Genomic DNA, 20,360 nt, shown 5'->3' with positions numbered 1-20,360 from the left:
TATCTAAGAAAAAGAAGATAAAAAAGATGAACAGTGAAAGGACAGCAAACTCACAGTTATTAAGAACCACACCTAAAACAAAAGCAAGCTAAGAGGACAGCTAGATCAGGAGCAGAACCATAGAAATGAAGATCACATGGAGGGTTAGCAACAGGGAAGTGGGAGAAGGAGAAGGGGGGAGAAGGTACAGAAAATAAGTAGTATAGACGGTAGGTAGAAAATAGGGGGAAGGCAAGAATAGTATGGGAAATATAGAATCTAAAGAACTTGAGACACGTGGTCATAAACTAAAGGGGGAGAATGGTGGAGGAGGAGGTGTGCAAGGTGGAGGGGAATGAAGGGGGGAAATAGAACAACTGTAATGGAATAACTAATAAAATATATTTAAAAAAATAAAAAAGATATACTAAGCCAAAAAAAAACACATCAAAATTATCACCTGTCTTTTAATGCTTTAATTATTTTTAGGGTTGACTTTTCTCTACATAAAAATAAAAATATTAGAGATGAAAAATTTTTGTTTAGTCATGTCTTTCTGGAATATGATTATTGACTTATATTAATACTTAATGGTTTCCAAATGGTGAAGTTCTAGACCTTGTGAAATAGATAGACCTGGTGAATAGATAGTTAGGAAGATGATTGGCTGCAGGCTTCTTTGCATTATCCTCACAGGCCAAATCACTTATGTGTGGAGGTGGTTCAGTTCTCAATTAATTGTTCTTTACTCTGATTTTTCTGAAATGTCAGGCAGCACATAGACATTGCTATAAAATATTTTATGCTATCTTTGAGTGATTAGGAACCAGTTTTTAAGAATAATCTCCTGTTAATAGCTCAACAGAGGTATGTACATTACTATTGTTATTAGACAGTATCATTATCAGATGATAATGCAAGTAATGTCTTTATTTTTTATTTAAAACTTCAACATTGGAAAGGGCAAAGTGAGAAAAAAACATCCCTAATTTGCTTGTGACACTTACCAAGATTACTATTGTGTTGAACAAACTCTGTTCCTACTGTTCATATACACAGAGCCTTGAGAATCTCAGTTTGGAAGTTAGCCATAAAGTATGGGCACACTAATTAATAGAAAAATATACAGCCCACTGGTGTATATTCAGTGAACTGGAGGGAATATTTACCTCCTAAATATAAATTAGCATTTAATAGTGGAGATGGGAGGGAACTCAAATAGTACTGTCATGAATATACTTTCTGATGAAAAGAATGGTAAATATATTTCAAGAGAAATGGCACTATGTGGGACATGTGGTTATAGGCAACAAATTATGGAGAAAATTTTGTTTTAAGTGAACTTTATGATGGAGACTTCACACTGTGCTAAGACTCTTTTAAACAAAATATACAGTGTGGTCTCTCAAAATTACTAAACAGGCTTTCTTCAGAAAAGTGCCACTTATGCTCTTTGCTCTAGACAAATGTGTTTGTCTGATATTAAGTCAAAAATCTATAATCAGAAGATTCTTCTTTTTTATACTCTTTTATAATGAAAAACTGCTCTGCTTTTTTTCTTATTCCCCAACATCTGTGGCTATGTTTTTAGTAAATGTCCATGAGACAGTGTAAATAGAATTTTGGGAGATTCTATTATGCCAAATATTTTTAATACATAATTTATGTGAAATAATTTATTATTTTTAAATGAGCTTCACTTTAATTATAACTAATACTTTAAACCTATCTAAGAATGCTTACTTTGTTCCTACTTTTGAAAGTTTTGGGTATACTTATCAAACAGAGTATTACTGTAATTTTAAAGAAAATAAGAAACGTCTCATTGTTTCTTATTTTCTATAAGAAAAATAAGAAATATGTCCCATTGATTTCGTTACATACACATTTAGAAGAAACTGTAAGGTACTAATTATATATGAGGTGTTAAGCAATTATGTAGCTTAGAGGGAAAGGAGAAATATTCTTTGGACATCAAGAAGTAATACGAGTTGTAAAAAAAAGGAAGTTTATACTAAGAAGTCTGTCAAAAACAAGTATAAACAAATTACCAGCTAACTAATTAGGTACTTAAACATTTTTAAATTAATAATTTAATAATTTTAAAAATTATTTAAAAATTTTAATTAATAATTTAATGATTTTTAAAATTATTCTAAAAACAAATGTTTTCTACTCCAAAAATAAAAAAGAGAAAACATAGTTACTAACCCAAATTACCTGAATAATTTAAACAGTTCTGAGATATATAAAAATAAACCATAAAATATTTTTATCTCTTATGGAATATTTATTTTAACATATATAAAATATACTTTAGGCAAAGTGAAAATAAACAGCAAAGATATATGGCATAATACTCTGAAAAGTGAAATATGATTTTGAGATAGGGCTTCAACAAAACATGAATAACATAGAAAAGAAAACATAAATATAAATGAATAGACACATAGTACACGTGTATATTCAGTATTTGCTCCAGGAAAGAATAAATGAATAAATAGGTTTGGGAAGTTAATAACCTAAAAAATACCCTGAAAGTTTTCACTATGCAGTAATTCACTCACTCCATTCATTCATTCATTCATTCAATTAATATTCAATGGATATTTATTGTCTTCAAGGCATTTATAGTCTAACACAGGAGAATAAGAAAAATAAAATATAATATAATTTTAATCTAAAGCAAAATATGGGTGGTGTTTCCGAGTTGAAAATATTTACCTTGAAAATACACTTGTTTGTTCAACAAATGTATTTTGGTACTTCACATATAAAGCCCCTAGTAAGTCCTATATTCAAAGGCCTTGGGATAAGAAGAGAAGGAAGCCAGTCTCTACTTTCACAGGATTTAAGTTTTAACTAGACAGAGGTAAGAAAAGGATTACAATTAAAGTGTAATATGATACTTTTGTGTTGGGGCACACATTCCTAAGTGTAAGAAGGGACTGCTTTTCCCAAATTTTGAAATGGCCATCAAGACACATGGTGAAGGAAAATGAATGGGAAAAAATATTCCATATAAAGATTATGAGATTTATTAAAGACATGACAACATGAATAATTCAGGAGAATTATAACTGTAATAAAATCTACCTTCAGAAAATTGAAAAATTAATTATATTTATGGCAAATATAATAAGAGAAGAATCTCTATCAATACTTTTATATAGAGAATGCTAGAAGCTTTCAAGAAAAATATGTACCAATAAAGAAACAAATGTTAGGCTGTTCTCAGTCTGTTTAGCAATATTAAACATTAGCAAAATGTATGACTTAACAGCTCTGAAAGAAGGCCAAGAGACAATATGTCTTTATTTAGGCAAATTTACTTTATATAGAAATGCAGCAAAATTATTTTTAAATCTGCACATAGAAGCATATTACATTCATATGATGTTCATTTTATATAGCCATTAAAATAATGAATTCTTAATATTAATGCCAGATGAAAATGTTCAGAATAGTGTACTAGAAGGATATATTTAATTGATGTAATAATTATAGCTTACTTATAAATCCATTGTATTGATTTTTTAAATTTAGTCATTATAATACCTCTATGGGGTAGATCATACTGTTTTCTTCACTTATAGATGAGGAAATTGAGGCATAGAGAAGTAATATGCCCAAGTAAACTGATGGTAATGGGATTGAGGCATTTTGATTTCTACTCCAGGGTCTGGGCCATTCACTACAGGGCTATGCTGCAAATTATGCAAAGACCATACATGCATTAATTAAAGCTTTAGCAGTGATTGACTTGGGTATGTGCGTAGGTTTCAAGTTTAAACTGATGTTCTCTTTTATATATCTTGTATATTTTGTAATTTCACAATAAACGTACCTTTTTATGAAGAAGAACAAATTTATTTTAAGAACCATTCAGGACATAAAATAAGATTTAAAATGGATAATGCCATATTCTTTATGATTTTTGAAGCAATTTTATATTATCTAGTTTGTCTTTATAATTGGGAAACATTATATTATAATTTGTTATCCAAACTATGATTTTTTTCAATTGTACAATTGGGCGTTATTAGTGTTTATACTAGGAAAACAATTTTAAACTTGAAGTATCCAAGTAAACTAAGATATATTCACTCTACTTAAAACATCTCTAAGTTCAAGAGCATTTAGGTATTTTTATTACATTTTAAAACTGAAAAAGTACTGAAGATACTTTATTAAATCACAGTGAAAAATTGTGGTTGTGAAAAAATATAAAAAGAAATAAGAATATTTTGACTTAGTATATGGTTCTTGAGACTAAAACAAAAACAAAGCAAAACCCTCTGTTGACAATGTCCTCAATCAATAGGATGTTTTTGAATTACACAGTTTTAGGAGTAGAAATAAAACAATCATACAAAATGTTATTTGATTTAAAATTTCATGCCACTGAAATTTTTGAAACTTCCTCACATTCTACTTAGAAACCTGGGTTTTACAAGAGAGAATACCTGATGTTTGTGATTATAGGAAATTATAAATTCACATATTATAAGCCAGAATCCCTCTACCCAAATGGTACTAGAAAAACAATTAACAAAGAATAAAATTAAATATGTTTACATGGGTAAACATTTAGCTGAATTTTTTATATAAAAATAATCATGGAGGACAATAGTAAGTTAAATGGACAATATTTTGTATTAGTGATTTGGTAAAAAAGTTGAAAATCTGTTGGTTAAGCTTGGTAGTGTCATTAGTTGGGCAACAGAGGACAAATGATGTTTGCCAGTGTTTTGGCTGATAGAAATGTGTATGTGAAAAACCTGTCTACTTAGTCATGGTGGGGAGAAAAAAATCCAAGGAAGCAAATGCATCATAGATGTTAATTATAGACCAGGGACAGAAAAGTGTCAGTCACTGCAAAATATGATCTGCACATGTCTTGTTTAGCCAACAGAGTGTTTTTGATGAGTTTGAATTTGAAGCACTTGAAGCAGGTCAGCAGGCATGCCAGCTTTTACATCCCTACTGTCCTTCCTCACACAAGTCCACAGCAGGCCTCTCCTAACTCTGGTGATGCCTTGCTGGGAACTTGAAAAAGCACCTGCTCTGGGAACATGCAACCCATAGGCACACAGCTCTGTGAGCAGAACAGGGTCTGAATGTGGCCCCTACTTGCTATTCTGTTTTGTGATTCTGTGAGGTTTAAGGACTGCATATCCTTACTTGGAAATTCTTTTGGCTTATGGCTTTCCACTTCAACATTCATGGTAACATTCAACATTTGGTAACACTCATATTACCAAATCTGGCCCTTGAATGCCTTCCATCACTGACCGTCAATGTCTTTATGATGTTCTGGTAGTTATAACTTCTGGTAGTTATAGTCTAAGGTAAACAGTTAATTGGCCTGTAGGTAATTTATTTTGGAAAGAATACTGAATTAATATTTTTTCTCAGTGTATTATTTGACTTTTTCCTTTCTTGATTGAAATGTCAGAAATGCATAGTTTTCAATGATAAGAAGAAAAGTAACTGGAATAAAGACTATATGGCAAGAGACTGTTTTAAACATCACTAAAAATGTTTATATTGAGTCCCTAGTATAGTTGAAAAAATATACTAGAGTTTGCACTTATACACAAGTATTAGAATGACATACCTATTATTCTTATTCCACTTTTGTGATTTTCTAATTAAACATCTTGAGAGATTATAGGAAAGCTGGCCAAATAAAGATATGATTTAAAAAAGTAAATACAATGAAATATAAAGAAAATAAAATGAGCATAGTATTTAATTTGGAAAAGGTTATGCTGATGAGACCCTTGTTAGTATATTTAGGGTAAATATTACATACTCTATTAAGTAACTATATATGCAGTTACTCCTGATGACTTCAGGTTTAAGAGGGTGGGAAAAAGAACTACTGCAACTTTTGACTTTTCATCTTCGGTCACCTCCTTTTATTGTCTTTCCCAATGGCCATTGTTATGTGATGGTGCAATGGTGAAGTTCATGCAAACCATCCATCCAATCTACACATTTAGTGGCATCCGGTGCTTATATGTGTCCCCCAGATGCATGTCTGTGTCATTCCATAGGCTGTGTTCGGTGGGTATACAATGTCTGGACCCTGAGAGTATATGCCCTAATCTATCACAGTGTATTAGTTAAATTAAATATATATTATATGGGATAAAGGTGGAACTATTGGAATAAACAGGTGAGATTTTAGTGTAATCTCCTTTTTTTCTGAATATTTTAAAAGCTGCAAAGGTATATTTTTCAAAGCTCCAATGGTAATTCTAGGTATGATTTTGCCCTACTGGGGCTTATGCAGAATACCAATTAATGCCTCTCTTAAACCTGCTTTTTCTGATTAATTTACCCTGGGTCCCCAGGTTTTGCCTGTCTTTTTTTATTCATATAATATAGCACATTATCTTTATAGTGAGGATGAAATAGATCCATTACAGCAAAAAGATATGCACTATTAATGAGCTTCTAGCCAGCTATCAAGGTATCATCAAATGTGGGTTATCTTGGTGAATGAAGGTTTAAATGGAAAAGTAAGCTCCTGTGCTGACTGTAGAAGTGCCCTGGATCATCTTGTTCCTTAATGTCACAGTTCACCAGACACACTTCGCAGAGCAGTGAATCATGCTTAAAACAACAGCCTTTCTCCCAACGACAGTGGATAATGCAGCAGGGGTGAACAATAAGTATTAGCGCTCTTACCTATTCTCCAGCGGTGCTCTTCCCCAGGTGCCTGATGGACAATTTACAAAGACAATATGCTATTTTATAGATTGGAACTTGGGATCCAGCCAGTGGCCTGAACATGACAGAAAGTCAAAAGGGAAAGCCAGCTAACATCACAGATTCCTTATCTAATCGTTCTTTGATTGTCACCACAATTTTGGTAAGTACTTAAGTTTTTCCATTCTTTTTAGATAAAATATAGATAAACATGGAAGCAAATAAAAAAACAACAGTATAACTGGAACAGTTAATGAACAGAATGTATTTTACAGTTATTTAGCAATTACTGTATAACAAATGAGTCAATGTTAATTTAGTCTGAGTTTTATTTTGTTATTCTTCAGTGATGTACATTATGTTAATGTTTGGGCTGTTGGGGCTGATTAATAATACAGCTTCATATATTACTGGAAATCTTTACATTTCTCTGAAATTAGTTACTGTTGAAGAACCATCAATGTTAAGATGTAAAAATATACAGACATGCAATTGTATAAATATAGTTGTGTGAGAAACTGCATGAAAACTTTGCTTCTGATTTCATTTCCTGAAAATACCTTTGGAAGGGCATGCCACTTATTTTTTAGGATTTTTCTATAATAATTTTAACTTTGTTTTTAATTTAATCATTTTTATCATGAAGAATCACTTTTACTTGGCCAACCTCCCTAATGAAATCAAATGACAAGTGTCTTTTAAGCTAGCAATATTTTTACCACCAATAGGATTAAATTAGTATTGATAACCTAGATATTTTTCCTATCTTGTAATGATAAAGCTTTATTAGACCACATAATAATGTTTACTTTCGCCTAGTATGCCATTTACGAATGGGAATTTTAATTTTAGGATTAAGGAGCTCTTATATTACTTAATCAGTAATTTTACCTACAGAATAAGCTTATCAATCTTAGTTATTACATCTCTCCATATAATAAGAATGTGAATTAATGTCCAGAACAAACAGCCACATACTTTGGGCATTTATATAATTTCTAAATTTGATTTATGGTGGGTAATCAAGCCAGGAGGAATTTATAATCTTGTCTTTTTAGTGATAACAAGAGACGTCAGATCCCTAGGCATGTCTAAATAAAATAGTTTGGGTTAAATACTCTTGATAATGAAGCAAAGCTGCTAATCATGAAATGGCAGTAATAAAAGTTAATGAGGTTTCTTGAAATCAATTTCTTGCTAAGAACCTTAGTGAACTTTCTCCTTATATATCATATCCAAACATCCTAGCTTCTCTTTCACTTTTTTAAAAAATTTCTCTCTCTTTACAAAGGTAGCTCTCAGACCCACCAATCCATCAACCCTGTTCTTCAGTTGCAAAGTTCTTACAGGATGATAGTACATCCTTCTCCTGCCAGTATGCCCTGGGTCTCATTACCCGCTGCTACAACTACTGCAGTGACCATGTAGCTGTCCCTTCTGCCGACAGCCTCCCCCTGTTGCAGTGCCCCCCACCGTCCACCTTAGAATATAACTCTGTCAGTTTCCTGCTTTATTGTTTACCAATTTTTAGTGTATTCATACTAAACTTTAAAAAGGCCCCAACACTTTGACCCTGATGTTCAAGGCCTTGGATAGTCTCGTCTTCTTCCACCTTTCTGTGCTGTCATTCCCCATACTGCCTTCCAGGATCCTGTTTTAACTTAACTGGTGTACCAGTTGGCCTACCACCATGATGGGGTTAGTTCTCCTCCCTTCATCTGCAGTATGTTTCTCTCTGCTTCTAAGATACTGTAGTATGTATCAGTACTTTGTCTTCTTTAGAATTAATATAATGCCATTTTAAATTATTGCATGTCTTCAATATTTTTTCTAGACATTACTGAATATTCCTTATAGAAAGAGGTATGTCTCTTGTTTTTATACTGTTATATGCTTCTACATTGCTGGTAAACAGTTCTGTTCAGGGGACAGCTGTGGTCTTTAGCAGTCAACCCCACACTCTTTTCTCTGTTCTCTTCAATGACAACTAGCCAAACTGTCATATGCATCATTTATTTTATGTCTCCAAATATTTGCTCACTTCTTTATGTTTCCCCATGAAAATCCTATATCACTTTCCAGACCAGTCTCAAATGATAACTACTCCACAAAACTGTCCAGTCTCTCCATAACCTGTGTGTGTGTGTATGAGAGGTAGGTGTGTAATACGTACACTTTATGTATCATAGTACTATCTCCTGACACTTGCCATGTACTTTTTTTCAATTTTAGAAAATATCTCTCTCCATTTGACATGAATCTGTAGAAGGTCAATGATCAATTTATGCTTTTTTAAAAAAAAGTTAACAGTGTCACAGGAAAGTGCCTTGGGCACAGTCAGCACTCAATAAATATTTGTCAAATAAAATTAAATTAATTGTATTTAATTAAATGGAAAATTGGAGGATCTGAGCAACTTCCAAATGACTACATTTAAAAGTTTTTCAAGTGCTTAGGTTATTGAAAACTTCTTGTCCAAACAAAGTAGGTGATTAAGAGTACACATAATTTCTCAATCCTGCTTAATTACTCGGGGTTGTTTTATAAGAACTATCCAGACTTTTTCTCAATAAATGATTTTGTATCTAAACTAAACAAGTGCTATTTAATATTAGCGTCATGTAAGATCCAGGCATGAAACTTTTCAAAAGTTTCTCCAAAAGTTACTCAACACTTTTTGAAACAGTATTTCTGGGCTTTGGACCTTGGATATCTTTATATTTTTTAAGGTCCATGAGTTATTCTGATCTATATCAATGATTGAGAACTGCTCAGCTCATTACTCTGTATAACCAAAATATAAAAGGAAAGGTACCTTATTTGTTTTTATATCAGTTAATTTTTTTATGAATACTCTGATCACAAAGTAACTTCACTCCAGAAGAGAACGGATTTGAAGAGATAATTTACCTTATTTACGTAAGCGTTATGCTTAATGTAACTTATTGGTAATTAATTGATATTATAATGAGGTTATGATCATTTGATTTATGTTATGGTTATTTTATTCTTTTTCTCTCTTGGAAAATCTCAGAGGAGATTCTGGCTGTGTTATAAATAATAACACGTCTACAAAGAGAAGTTAGTTATGCTGTTTGTTCAATATTTTTAAATGTCTTTAAAAAAAGTGAAGTATTCCATAATACAGCATTATCAGTATGCCAATAATAATCAGTTTATTCTCATGAATTTATTCATATATTTATTTTTATTTTTATTAATTCATTATTTTATTTAACAATATCTATAGAATGATCATTATATACTAGGCATTGTGCTAAAGGCCATATTTGGTTGGTTAATGAAATAGACATGGTCTTTTTTTTGATGGAGCTTAGAAAATGATAAGGATTATAGAAAGAATTACACCTGTACACACACCCCTGTGATTAGGATAAAATAGAAAGAAAAATGGAGAGATGCCTTTTATAGGATGATCGTAAGTTATATTGGGGTCATGAATGAAATGAAAAATCAGCTTAGTCCTTACTGTGGAAGAATAGACAGCTGAGACTTGAAGATTGAGGAGGAATTAACAAGTTAAGAAAGAAGAAAAGAGTATTCTTGGCAGAGAGAACAGCATATGAAAGGTCTCTGAAGTAGGAAATATCTTGGAAATTTTCAAACTCAAAAGAATACCATGACTGAGACCAGTGCTTTGATCTGCTTCTCTGCTTCCTCAAATTTAATTTTGTGAATATGGACTATAACAACAACTGCAAAAAAGAGCAGACTTTTTTTTTCATTCCTACTATCTGCTAGACATTGTTCAAAGCACTATTCACTGCTTTACTAATTTAATTATCAGAATAACCTTTTGAGGTAGGAACCATTATTAATACTGTTTTACAGGTAAGAAAACTGATGTCCAAAGTGCCTGAGTAAAGTACATGTGGTCACACAGCTACAAAATAGAGTAGTGAGTTTCAACCAATCTGTATAGCCAGCTTGAGCACCCATACTCTAAGATGAAAGTTCTGGTGGCCCACAATGGAAAAACTGAACAGCTATAATTTATGTCCTAAGTATCATCTCAATTGGGAGTTACCCACCAAAAGCAATGCATTCATAAACCTCACACATAGTAAAGCACTGTAACGATGTTAAGAGGGTGTTCTCAAACATCTAAACATACCCATCTTCAAAGGCAAGGTTTAGGCTACTCTTGCATGAATGTCTTGGGCCTCTTATTTCTCTCCTCTCCCAATTTTACACTGATTTTTCTTTCAGCCTCTTCAAACCATAACCTCAGATTTTTAAAAAGATTTTATTTATTTATTTTTAGAGAGAGGGAAGAGGAGGAAGAGAGGGAGACAAACATCAATGTGCGGTTGCCTGTTGTGCAACCCTCTACTGGGGACCTGGCTCACAACCCAGGCATGTGCCCTGACTGGGAATAAAACCGGCGACCCTTTGGCTCAAAGGCCAGAACTCAGTCCACTGAGACACACCAACCAGGGCTAATCTCAGACTTTTATGGCCATTTAAATAGTATTGGGGCTTATCTTATCCCCTTTAACAACAATCTATAGCCAATGTAATGTCTGGGTGGTATATAGTTATAACATGAAATGATTTCATTTTAGAATTTTCTAAACAATTTTTAAATGCTTATATTTTTTGGTTTTGAATTAAGATTTATGATATTGTACAATTTGGAAATATTTGTAACTTCATCTTCAAGTGTAGACCTAAATCTCAGGTCAAAATGTGCTCTTTAATATCCCTTATTTTGCAAGTTCAATTGTTGCTAAAAATCCCTCACTTCTTGTGCGTATTACTTTTAACAGAACTAAAGATATCAACCTTAGAATAATTTTTTTCACTTATGATGATTTCATGCATTGCATAGGGGGATTTTTCAGTCCAAATTGCCAAAATAGTAACAAAAATACTAATTCTGAATGAGATATAGACAGCCTCTGAGGAATGATATGTGCTGTATTTTCAGTTTATAATCTTATCCTATAGTCCTCACAATGAATCCACTAGCCTGAGACATTGTACAGTGACTGAATACTTACTTAAATTCATGTATGGAATGTCTGTTTTCCTTCTGTGTTCTTGGTTTTCAATAGATTTTTCGGACTTGCCTGTATTGAGTGCTTCTCACTTCTGATGTAATAATTGTTTTTGTCCATCTGAAGATTACATGCACTTAAATGTCACCATACATATTCTTTCCATTGAAAACTAGTAGCACTTTAGTGTGCAAATTACTATAAATTTGTTTACTTTTTTTTTTTCCAGAAAAATCACTTACTCTGTAAGTGAGATTTTTTCACTCCTTGGTTACTCAGTGAATTTAACAAATGTGCTTACATTGGTAACTTAGTCTTATTTTGTATGTTCCTAGCACTGCCTGCCAGACTATGCATTTCAGTAGTAAATTTACTTGCTTAGGCTTGCAAAGCTTTATTGTCAGTAGATCACAGCTACAGGAGGCTTAACTGAGAGCAACCTCAAAAGGACAATGGAAAGAATCACAGGACAAAAGTCAAAAGTGACCGAATCATCTCCTCGATGGTTCAGCAGTGTCTTCCACAATATCAACAAAAGCAGATTTATAGGGCTTCAAATCAGCCATTGCAATAAGTTTTCCCTCTGATTCTTCTCTTTCCATTGTCACAAAAGGACTGTGAAGCACTGAGTTCTTAGAGAGCTGTTAGCTTTTGGGCTTGGAAACCTGGACGCTGCAGCTTCACAAAGAATAAAAGATTTTTTCTTTGCAAACCCTACATTTCTAAGTACTTGTATGTATGAGTACTACTTAAATATTAACATGTGACTTTAGAGCATCTCACTCAAAATCAATCTCCTCATACCCCATTGCAGCAATGAGCTTGTTCACAGGCCACCGGGCCTTTTCTCACCACATTTTTCTCCCCTTTCTGGGATTATGCTGGTACTACATTTGTCCCTTTCATTCTTGCTCTAATGGCTCAGTGTATTTCCTTTCTAATGACTTCTCGTGTTTTCTTAGACATCCAGATTAGCTAGGTAATCATAAAACTATTGGTGGTGACACCACTGAGAAAAAAAAGTTGTGTGTTTTAATATGAAATTAGGCACAATTTTTTGTAATCTTAGGGTCTCGATCTTTAAAGGCTTTGTAAGTGCCAAGAACCTTATTTTTCATCACATAATCACATGTACACGCACTCACCCACCTGCTTCCTTCATCCTTCTTTATTAAGTCTAATTACAACATGGAACCGTAATAAACATTGTTTCCATTTTGTTACTGTATTCTTTTTTATTGCCAATATTATTGTCAATACTGTAATTTTGATAAATTATCATGAGCAATATATTAAGTTTGGTATAGAAGGATGAATAGACAAGTGAAATTTTGTCTCAGCTTAACCACAGAGAACTACAGAGAAACTAAATAATTTTGTTCACTTGTATCATTTTTAAAGATGTTATCAGAATAGTACCATGTAAAATTATACAATCTATATTTCATTTATGATCTTAATCTGAGATTCATATGTACATTTGCAATTTATTATAGATAATTATCAGCCTGTCTGTCCAGTAGCAAATTCAATCTGCATCTAACCTCCTTCAATTCAGGCCTTACCACATCTGTTTCAAATATATTTGAAGCTATTTCCTATGTTTTCACACTCTGTGTATGGTTCTAGTACTTTTCTATCCACTGAAGCCAGAGGCTTGTTTTCTTAGACGCCTCAATTTCTTTTACCTCATTTTCTCAATTCAGATACCAAAAAGAAAAAAATAAAAGATTATTCTATGAAAGTTTTAAAAAGTGAGTCAAGGAACTAGATGAACAAGTAAGATAAGATTTATTCATGGGCTGTGCTGAATGGGAAATTTATGGAGTCTAATTTGAAGGACATTGTACCTATTGGAAAGAGAAAAGAGATGGCAACCTTGAAAAATCAGGTATGAGATTTCTTGGAGATGAATTAGATGTGGGGCAAACACAATTGAGAAATGTGAATGATGACTTTCAGAGTAAAAGCCTAGCAGGCGAGAGTGTTCACATCACCACTGAACATGATAGGGATGTTGGGAAGGGAGGTAACAGGCCCTGTTAGTTATATTGAATGGAGATGTTGGCAGTCACTTTCATACGGTCAAATCTTGATTATTCATGTAAGGGGGTAATAAATTAGATTCAGCAGGGAAATACAGTTTTGAGATTAGCTAATCTCCTTTGATAGGTGCAGTCTCCTTTCCCATCAAATCTTTTACTGGAAGACAGTGAAATGACACATTTGATCGATTTGAGCTTCATTATGCCCACCTTCTTTCCTCTTTCACTTGTGAATTAAGCTAATGAAATATTTAATGGCCAAAATACAAATACCAGCTGCAAGAGAGTAACAATCAAGATCTCCAATCTGAGCTAGTAATTCAGTCAGTGGGGACATTTAATAGCATACCAGTTTTTAATAAAATATGAATTTTTGTCACACAAAAATAAATAATAATCCATGAGCCAAATCTTTCTTTAAACCCTTATTGCTCTGACATCAGACCTTTCCTAAAATGCTGGTGAACAGAACTGGCAAAGCTCTAGCCTTTGTTTTTGAAAGTTAATTTTTACATATTATATAGGATTCCCTATAATTTCAGGTGACAAAATACTGCATTTCAGGGAGAAAGATTTTCTCAGTTTCTCAAATCCCAGCAGATTTTCTATAAATACAAAGCAAATCCAAAATCTCTTCTTGGCATGATAATTATGGGCAATAAAGGCAGATTTTTTAAAAATATTTTGTAAATTCTATAAACTTATTCTTCTGAAAGGAGTTAAACACAGTTTGCAACAACTAAGAATGCAGTGATTGTGCCTAAAGTATGTAGGAAAGGGTTTGGGTGTATGTGTGTGAATCAGGCATTAAAAGGAACTCCTTCATTTCATGGGCTTGCAACATAAAATAAAAGACAGAGAAAAGGGAAGAAACATTGCATCTAAATGCACTTGAATTTTTAAAAAATAAATGGTAAACAATAAATATGGCTTATTAAAAAGTTAAGATAAAAGACACTGCTCTCCAGGCCTGCTATAGTATTTTGTTGTTGCTTAAAAGGCAAGGCCCAGGTTATGATAGTTACTCATTTTCTATCCAGAAAGTTTAAGTGAAAGTGCCTTGAGATATCGAAATGAGGTTGGTTTGTTGAGCCCATGTGGGGCTTCTCTCATTAATTGTTGTTTCTAACAAACCAGTCATCCTTAGTATTGCCTTTTCCTGAAGACATTAAGTTGTTCTGATGGTAGCAGCTAGGCTTTCCCAGTCTTTCTTCCTGGGATTCGCACTCCCAATTGTGATAACCTGGAGTGCACCATAGGCTTCTGACATGAATGCTAATTCAGGATGGCAGAATTCAGATTTAAGAGCCAGTAAATAGAAGGAAGCTGAAAGACCAGGACTTGCAAAATAATGGCAAGACCTTTCCTAGCTCTACGGCAGTAAAAGCACAAATGACAGATGCTGTAGATGGAGTAATAACAATCAACTGCATGATTCTTATTTCTGCTTATCTATGTGGATTGTTCTTGTTGGTCATTTCTTGTGACTATGAATTGAATTGAAAGGTTTATTTTTCACCTATCCAGTTATGTTTCTGTGTATTGTCCAGCAGCATTTTTAGAGTAGTAGGAATCATTAACATGTGATAGAATACTAGTCTTTAGTATCATTGTTAACTAATTCTTTTAAATACTCCCTTTTCATTTTTAAGATCAAAGTGGACTATATACACTTGTGAAGTTTTCATAATTTAGTGCAGAAAAAGAAAACAAGGCCATTTTAGAATGGCTAAAATGTACTTTAGACCAGTGGTGATATTTATTTATTAATAGAATAGAAATTACAAGCTTACAATTGTCAACAGGCCTTGGATAGTATAAGAATATATAAAACCAAATAGTCAATAATACTTACAAATGTTAATGATACTGTATTCTTATTAAATTTCATCAGGTTTAAAAAAATACCATTTAATTAATGCAGACAAATACCTTATAAATTAATCACATATGTATAATGTAACAATATTTACTTCTGAAATTTTTGAAAGAATTTACAATCAACTAAATTAGTACTTTAGTATATATTCTTCACATTATTGATAAATACAAAATTTCTTTTTAAATTATCTTTTAATAATAATAATCCACATTTTGTACACATTAACCAAAGACTCTCTAGTGATAAATAAAGCTCAAAAATCTCTATTATTTCTGACTATCGTAGTAAATGTTTCCATGAAATATTCTTAAATAATCAGCAATAAGATTTATAGCTGAAGCAATTTGGACTAAACATAAGAACAACCAACCGTTTTTAGAAGAAAAAAAACGCACACTGTTTGAAGTTAGGATAAAAGGTGCTATTTCATCATTCCGTCTGGAAGCTTGGACCATGGCTTGACTCCTCAGTTGGCAGAGGGTCTGGTGCCCCCATGCCAACTGTCAGGCAGGAGAAAAGGGAGGGACTGTTACTGTCGAGAAGCCACTTATGATGTTCCCTAGTTACATCTAAAGGAAAACAAAGGCTGAAGGAACAAAATATAATATTTTCTGTTATTAAGACCCTCACGTTCTGTTTAAACTTGCGTTTTGTGTCTTAACTTTAACCTACTATTTCAGTAATGATGTTCCATTTTATTAATTCTGGTATTGGTTTTAAAGTTCAAATAATTAGAACTGTCTGAAAATCTATAGTCAAAGTACTAACTAGATGTCTATAATGGGGATTAACCTCATTGAGATTATAAAATTGTAGGGGACCTGTTTGTCTTGGCCTGGCAAATGTGACTCAACTCTATATGGAAAACCTGCAGATGTGAAGTGGTGGGCAGGAGCCAGACCTTCAAACCAATTTTTCCCCTGGGAGTCAGGCCTAGAAAATGCATACAGATTGTTATGGCTTGCTCTTGCTAAAACTCCCTCACTCTGGTCTAAAGCAACAAATGTGTATTGTCTATCTTCAAGGTAACTTCCAAAGCCTGTGTGAGCTCTCCCAAGGACAGAGCTAATAAGCTCATTGCCATCCCCCTCTACATGTTATTTTTATTTCCTTGATTGTACCTAGACTGTAGACAATAATGTTCTGTATGATACTTGATAAATCTTTCTATGATGTAAGACCCCAGGAAAACAATAAAAGCCTATCCAGGCAAGGGTCGAGGTGCTCTCTTCTTAAGGGAGTGGCCGAGGCACCATAGGCACTCTCCCCTTGAAAGAGTAGTTGTGCCTGTTCCCTTTTTCCACACAGGATTGTTGTCGCCTGTGAATGATTCTCGTCATAAACCACAACAGGTGGACTCTGCTGGCCAAGGTCTGCAACAAAAATATTCCCTCTCTAACTTTCTAATCAAATGTGTATTGAAGATTCAGGGGGAAAAAAGCACAAAAACAATGAGAACTAATATTATAAAGTTAAAAGGAGGCCATATACCATAATTTCAGCAGCATGTCCACCAAATAGAGCTTAGGGGACCGCTTGCTGATTATCTTCTAAAATAACATTTCTGGGCCTTCATTATAAATTCAAACAATGTTTTCATGTTATAAAAACTAAAATATTTGTTTTTGAATGCTTTCCTTATCTTAAGTCACATCATGAAGTTATTTATCTGTTTAAAAGGTCTGTAATTAATTGTCTTCGGTTGTTTAAATATTTGATCACGCATATTATATGTAGCTATAATTTTATCTCTTCCTTTACTGATTTTAATTGCTGTCTTGTTTTTATTTGCATTTGGTGAGAGATTCATTCTCTGAGCCTATTTTCTTTTTTTTAATATTATTCTCTCATTATTAACTATAAAAATAAATTTATTCACAAAAGACTTTATTTCTAGTTTTTCAGCTATTATATATTTCAAGAAAAGGCACTAAATATTATTGAATACATCAGTCATACATAGAGATTATCCTTAATTTTCTAATTGTACTTACTGTTCTGATTAATTTATTATTCAACTTCTGAATAGTAAAAATACCTGTATTTCAGAGATAAGCCAATATTGGTTATGGTTGAAAAATTGCTCAATGGACTACTGCGTTTTGTTTGCTGTATTGTTCTTAGGTATATTTGACAGTGACTGCTCTTTAGTTACAGTATTTAACCATTTTGTTAGCTTTTTATGTCAGTGTTATGCTAACTATATTTACAAAGCAAGGAACTGGTTTCACAGCATTTGTTATTCCCTAAAGCAATCTTCGTATCGTGAGATTATGCGTCTTATAGTAGGTTAAAAATTTTAAATATGCAGTATTTAGAATTTTTCTGGAAGATTTTTTAACAACTATTACAATTTATTTTATGGTTATTGACCTATTTATTTTATCACTTTTGTTTGAGTCCATTTTAAATTGTGCATTGACACGTATCAAGATATACTAATGTATTAACACAGATTTTCACATAAATTCATCATATGAAAGTTATAATCTGTCTACTGAGTCCCTTTCTAATGTAAAATTTGTGCTTTTAAATTTCTTCTCACCCTGGCTAGTGTAGTTCAGTGGGTTGAGCATCAGCTTGCAAACCAAAAGGTCACTGGCTTGGTTCAGGTCATGGCACATGCCTGGGTTGCAGGCCAGGTGCCTGGTTGGGGGCCTTTGAGAGGCAGCTGATTAATGTCTCTCTCTCTCACACATGAGTGTTTCTCTTTGTTTTCTCTCTCTCCTTTACACTCTCTATAAGTAAATAAATACATAAATAATAAAATCTTTAAAAAATAAATAAATTTTGTCTCTTGTTTTAAAGATCTGGTTAACTAAGAAATTGTGTTGCATTATGTTGCTTTCACTAAAAAATATATTTACAATTTGCCATTTTCTTTTTTCTTATTTTCTACTTCCTTATTATTATCTTCCTGCTTTTCTTGTATTTTTGGTTGCCAGTTTTCTAGCTTTTTTTATTTGTGCCCCATTTATTTACTTTTCAATTATTTAATGATAAATTCACATAAGACTAAATTTTTCTTCAATAAGTGCTTTGAAGATACTTTTTTCTTTCTTTTTTTAATTGTACAAAAGTATTTTATTTTATTTATTTTTTAAAATATATTTTATTGATTATGTTATTACAGTATGTCCCATTTTCCCCTTCATTCCCCTCCACCCTGCACACCCTCTCCCTCCCTCATTCCCCCCCTTTTGTTCATGTCCATGTATCTTAAGTTCTTTAGCTTTTACATTTCCCGTACTATTCTTGCCTTCCCCTATTTTCTGTCTGCCATCTATGCTACTTATTCTCTGTACCTTCTCCCCCTTCCTCCCACTCCCCTGTTGCTACCCCTCCATATGATCTCCATGTCTGTAGTTCTGTTCCTGTTCTAGTTGTTTCCTTAGTTTGTTTTTATTTTAGGTGTAGTTGTTAGTAATTGTGAGTTTGCTGTCATTTTAGTATACATGTCTTTTATCTTCTTTTTCTTAGATAAGTCCCTTTAACATTTCATGTAATAAAGGCTTGGTGATGATAAACTCCTTGAACTTGACCTTATCTGAGGAGCACGTTATCTGTCTTTCCATTCTAAATGAAAACTTTGCTGGATAGATCAATCTTGGATGTAGGTCTTTGGATTTCATGACTTGGAATACTTCTTTCCAGCCCCTTCTTGCCTGTGAGGTCTCTTTTGAGAAATCCTCTGACAGTCTGATGGGAACTCCTTTGTAGGTGACTGTCCCCTTATCTCTTGCTGCTTCTAAAATTCTCTCCTTCATTTTAGTCTTGGGTAATGTAATTATGATGTGTCTTGGTGTGTTCTTCCTTGGGTCCAACTTCTTTGGGACTCTCTGAGCTTCCTGGATTTCCTGGAAGTTCATTTCCTTTGCCAGATTGGGGAAGTTCTCCTTTATTATTTGTTCAAATAAGTTTTCCACTTGTTGCTCTTCCTCTTCCCCTTCTGGTACCCCTCTAATTCAGATGTTGGAACGTTTAAAGATGTCCTGGAGGTTCCTAAGCCTCTCCTCATTTTTTTGAATTCTCGTTTCTTCATTCTTTTCTGTTTGGTTGTTTATTTCTTCCTTCTGGTCCACTCCATTGACTTGAATTCCAGTTTCCTTCCCATCACTATTGGTTCCCTGTGCATTTCCCTTCATTTCACTTACTTTAACCTTCATTTGTTCCTCTAATTTGTGACTAAAATCAACCAGTTCTGTGAGCATCCTGATCACCAGTGTTTTGAAATGTGCATCTGATAGGTTGGCTATCTCTTGGTAGCTTGGAAATATTGGTTCTGGGGCTTTGAGCTGTTTTTCTGCTTGAGCCATAATGTTTTGGTCTGTTCATACCTATTAAGTATGAGGGGCAGAGCCTTAGGTGTTTACCAGGGCAGGGCAACCCAAGTTGCTGGGTTGTGATGCTGTAAATGGAGGCAGGGTCAGAGAGGGAAAAAAATGGTGCTTTGCTCCACTCTCTGTTACACCTCAGTCCCTTCTGCTGCTTCTCCCAAGCAAACTGAACCTTTTTGGTGCTGATTTCTGTGTGGGTTGGCTTGTGTGCATTCTACAATCCTGTGGGTTTCTCCAATGAACTTTCCTGTGAGGTCGGGAGTCTCTCCCTGTGCCTCAACTCCCACAAGTGTTTTCAATCGGTGTTTTGAGGCTTTATTTCCCTGTGCTAGGACCCTGGTTTGTGCAATGTGTCTTGCTCCCCAGTTATCTGCGT

The 20,360-nt window shown here is 33.5% G+C and overlaps 1 protein-coding gene across 1 annotated transcript in view; it reads left to right on the top strand.

Annotated features, from left to right (window-relative positions):
• Positions 1-20,360, top strand: part of GRIK2 (glutamate ionotropic receptor kainate type subunit 2) — a 592,671-nt gene that overhangs the window by 389,411 nt on the left and 182,900 nt on the right. The window contains exon 10 of the mRNA XM_037135552.2: positions 6,749-6,862. Coding sequence (XP_036991447.1) covers positions 6,749-6,862 — 114 coding nt within the window. The remainder of the gene's footprint in view (positions 1-6,748; positions 6,863-20,360) is intronic.

The sequence above is a fragment of the Artibeus jamaicensis genome, unplaced genomic scaffold, assembly GCF_021234435.1.
Source record: "Artibeus jamaicensis isolate MK-2021 breed Jamaican fruit bat unplaced genomic scaffold, CSHL_Jam_final contig_387, whole genome shotgun sequence".
Taxonomy (NCBI): Eukaryota; Metazoa; Chordata; class Mammalia; order Chiroptera; family Phyllostomidae; genus Artibeus; species Artibeus jamaicensis.
Note: the sequence above shows the minus strand (reverse complement) of the source record. Positions and strands in the feature narration are given on the sequence as shown.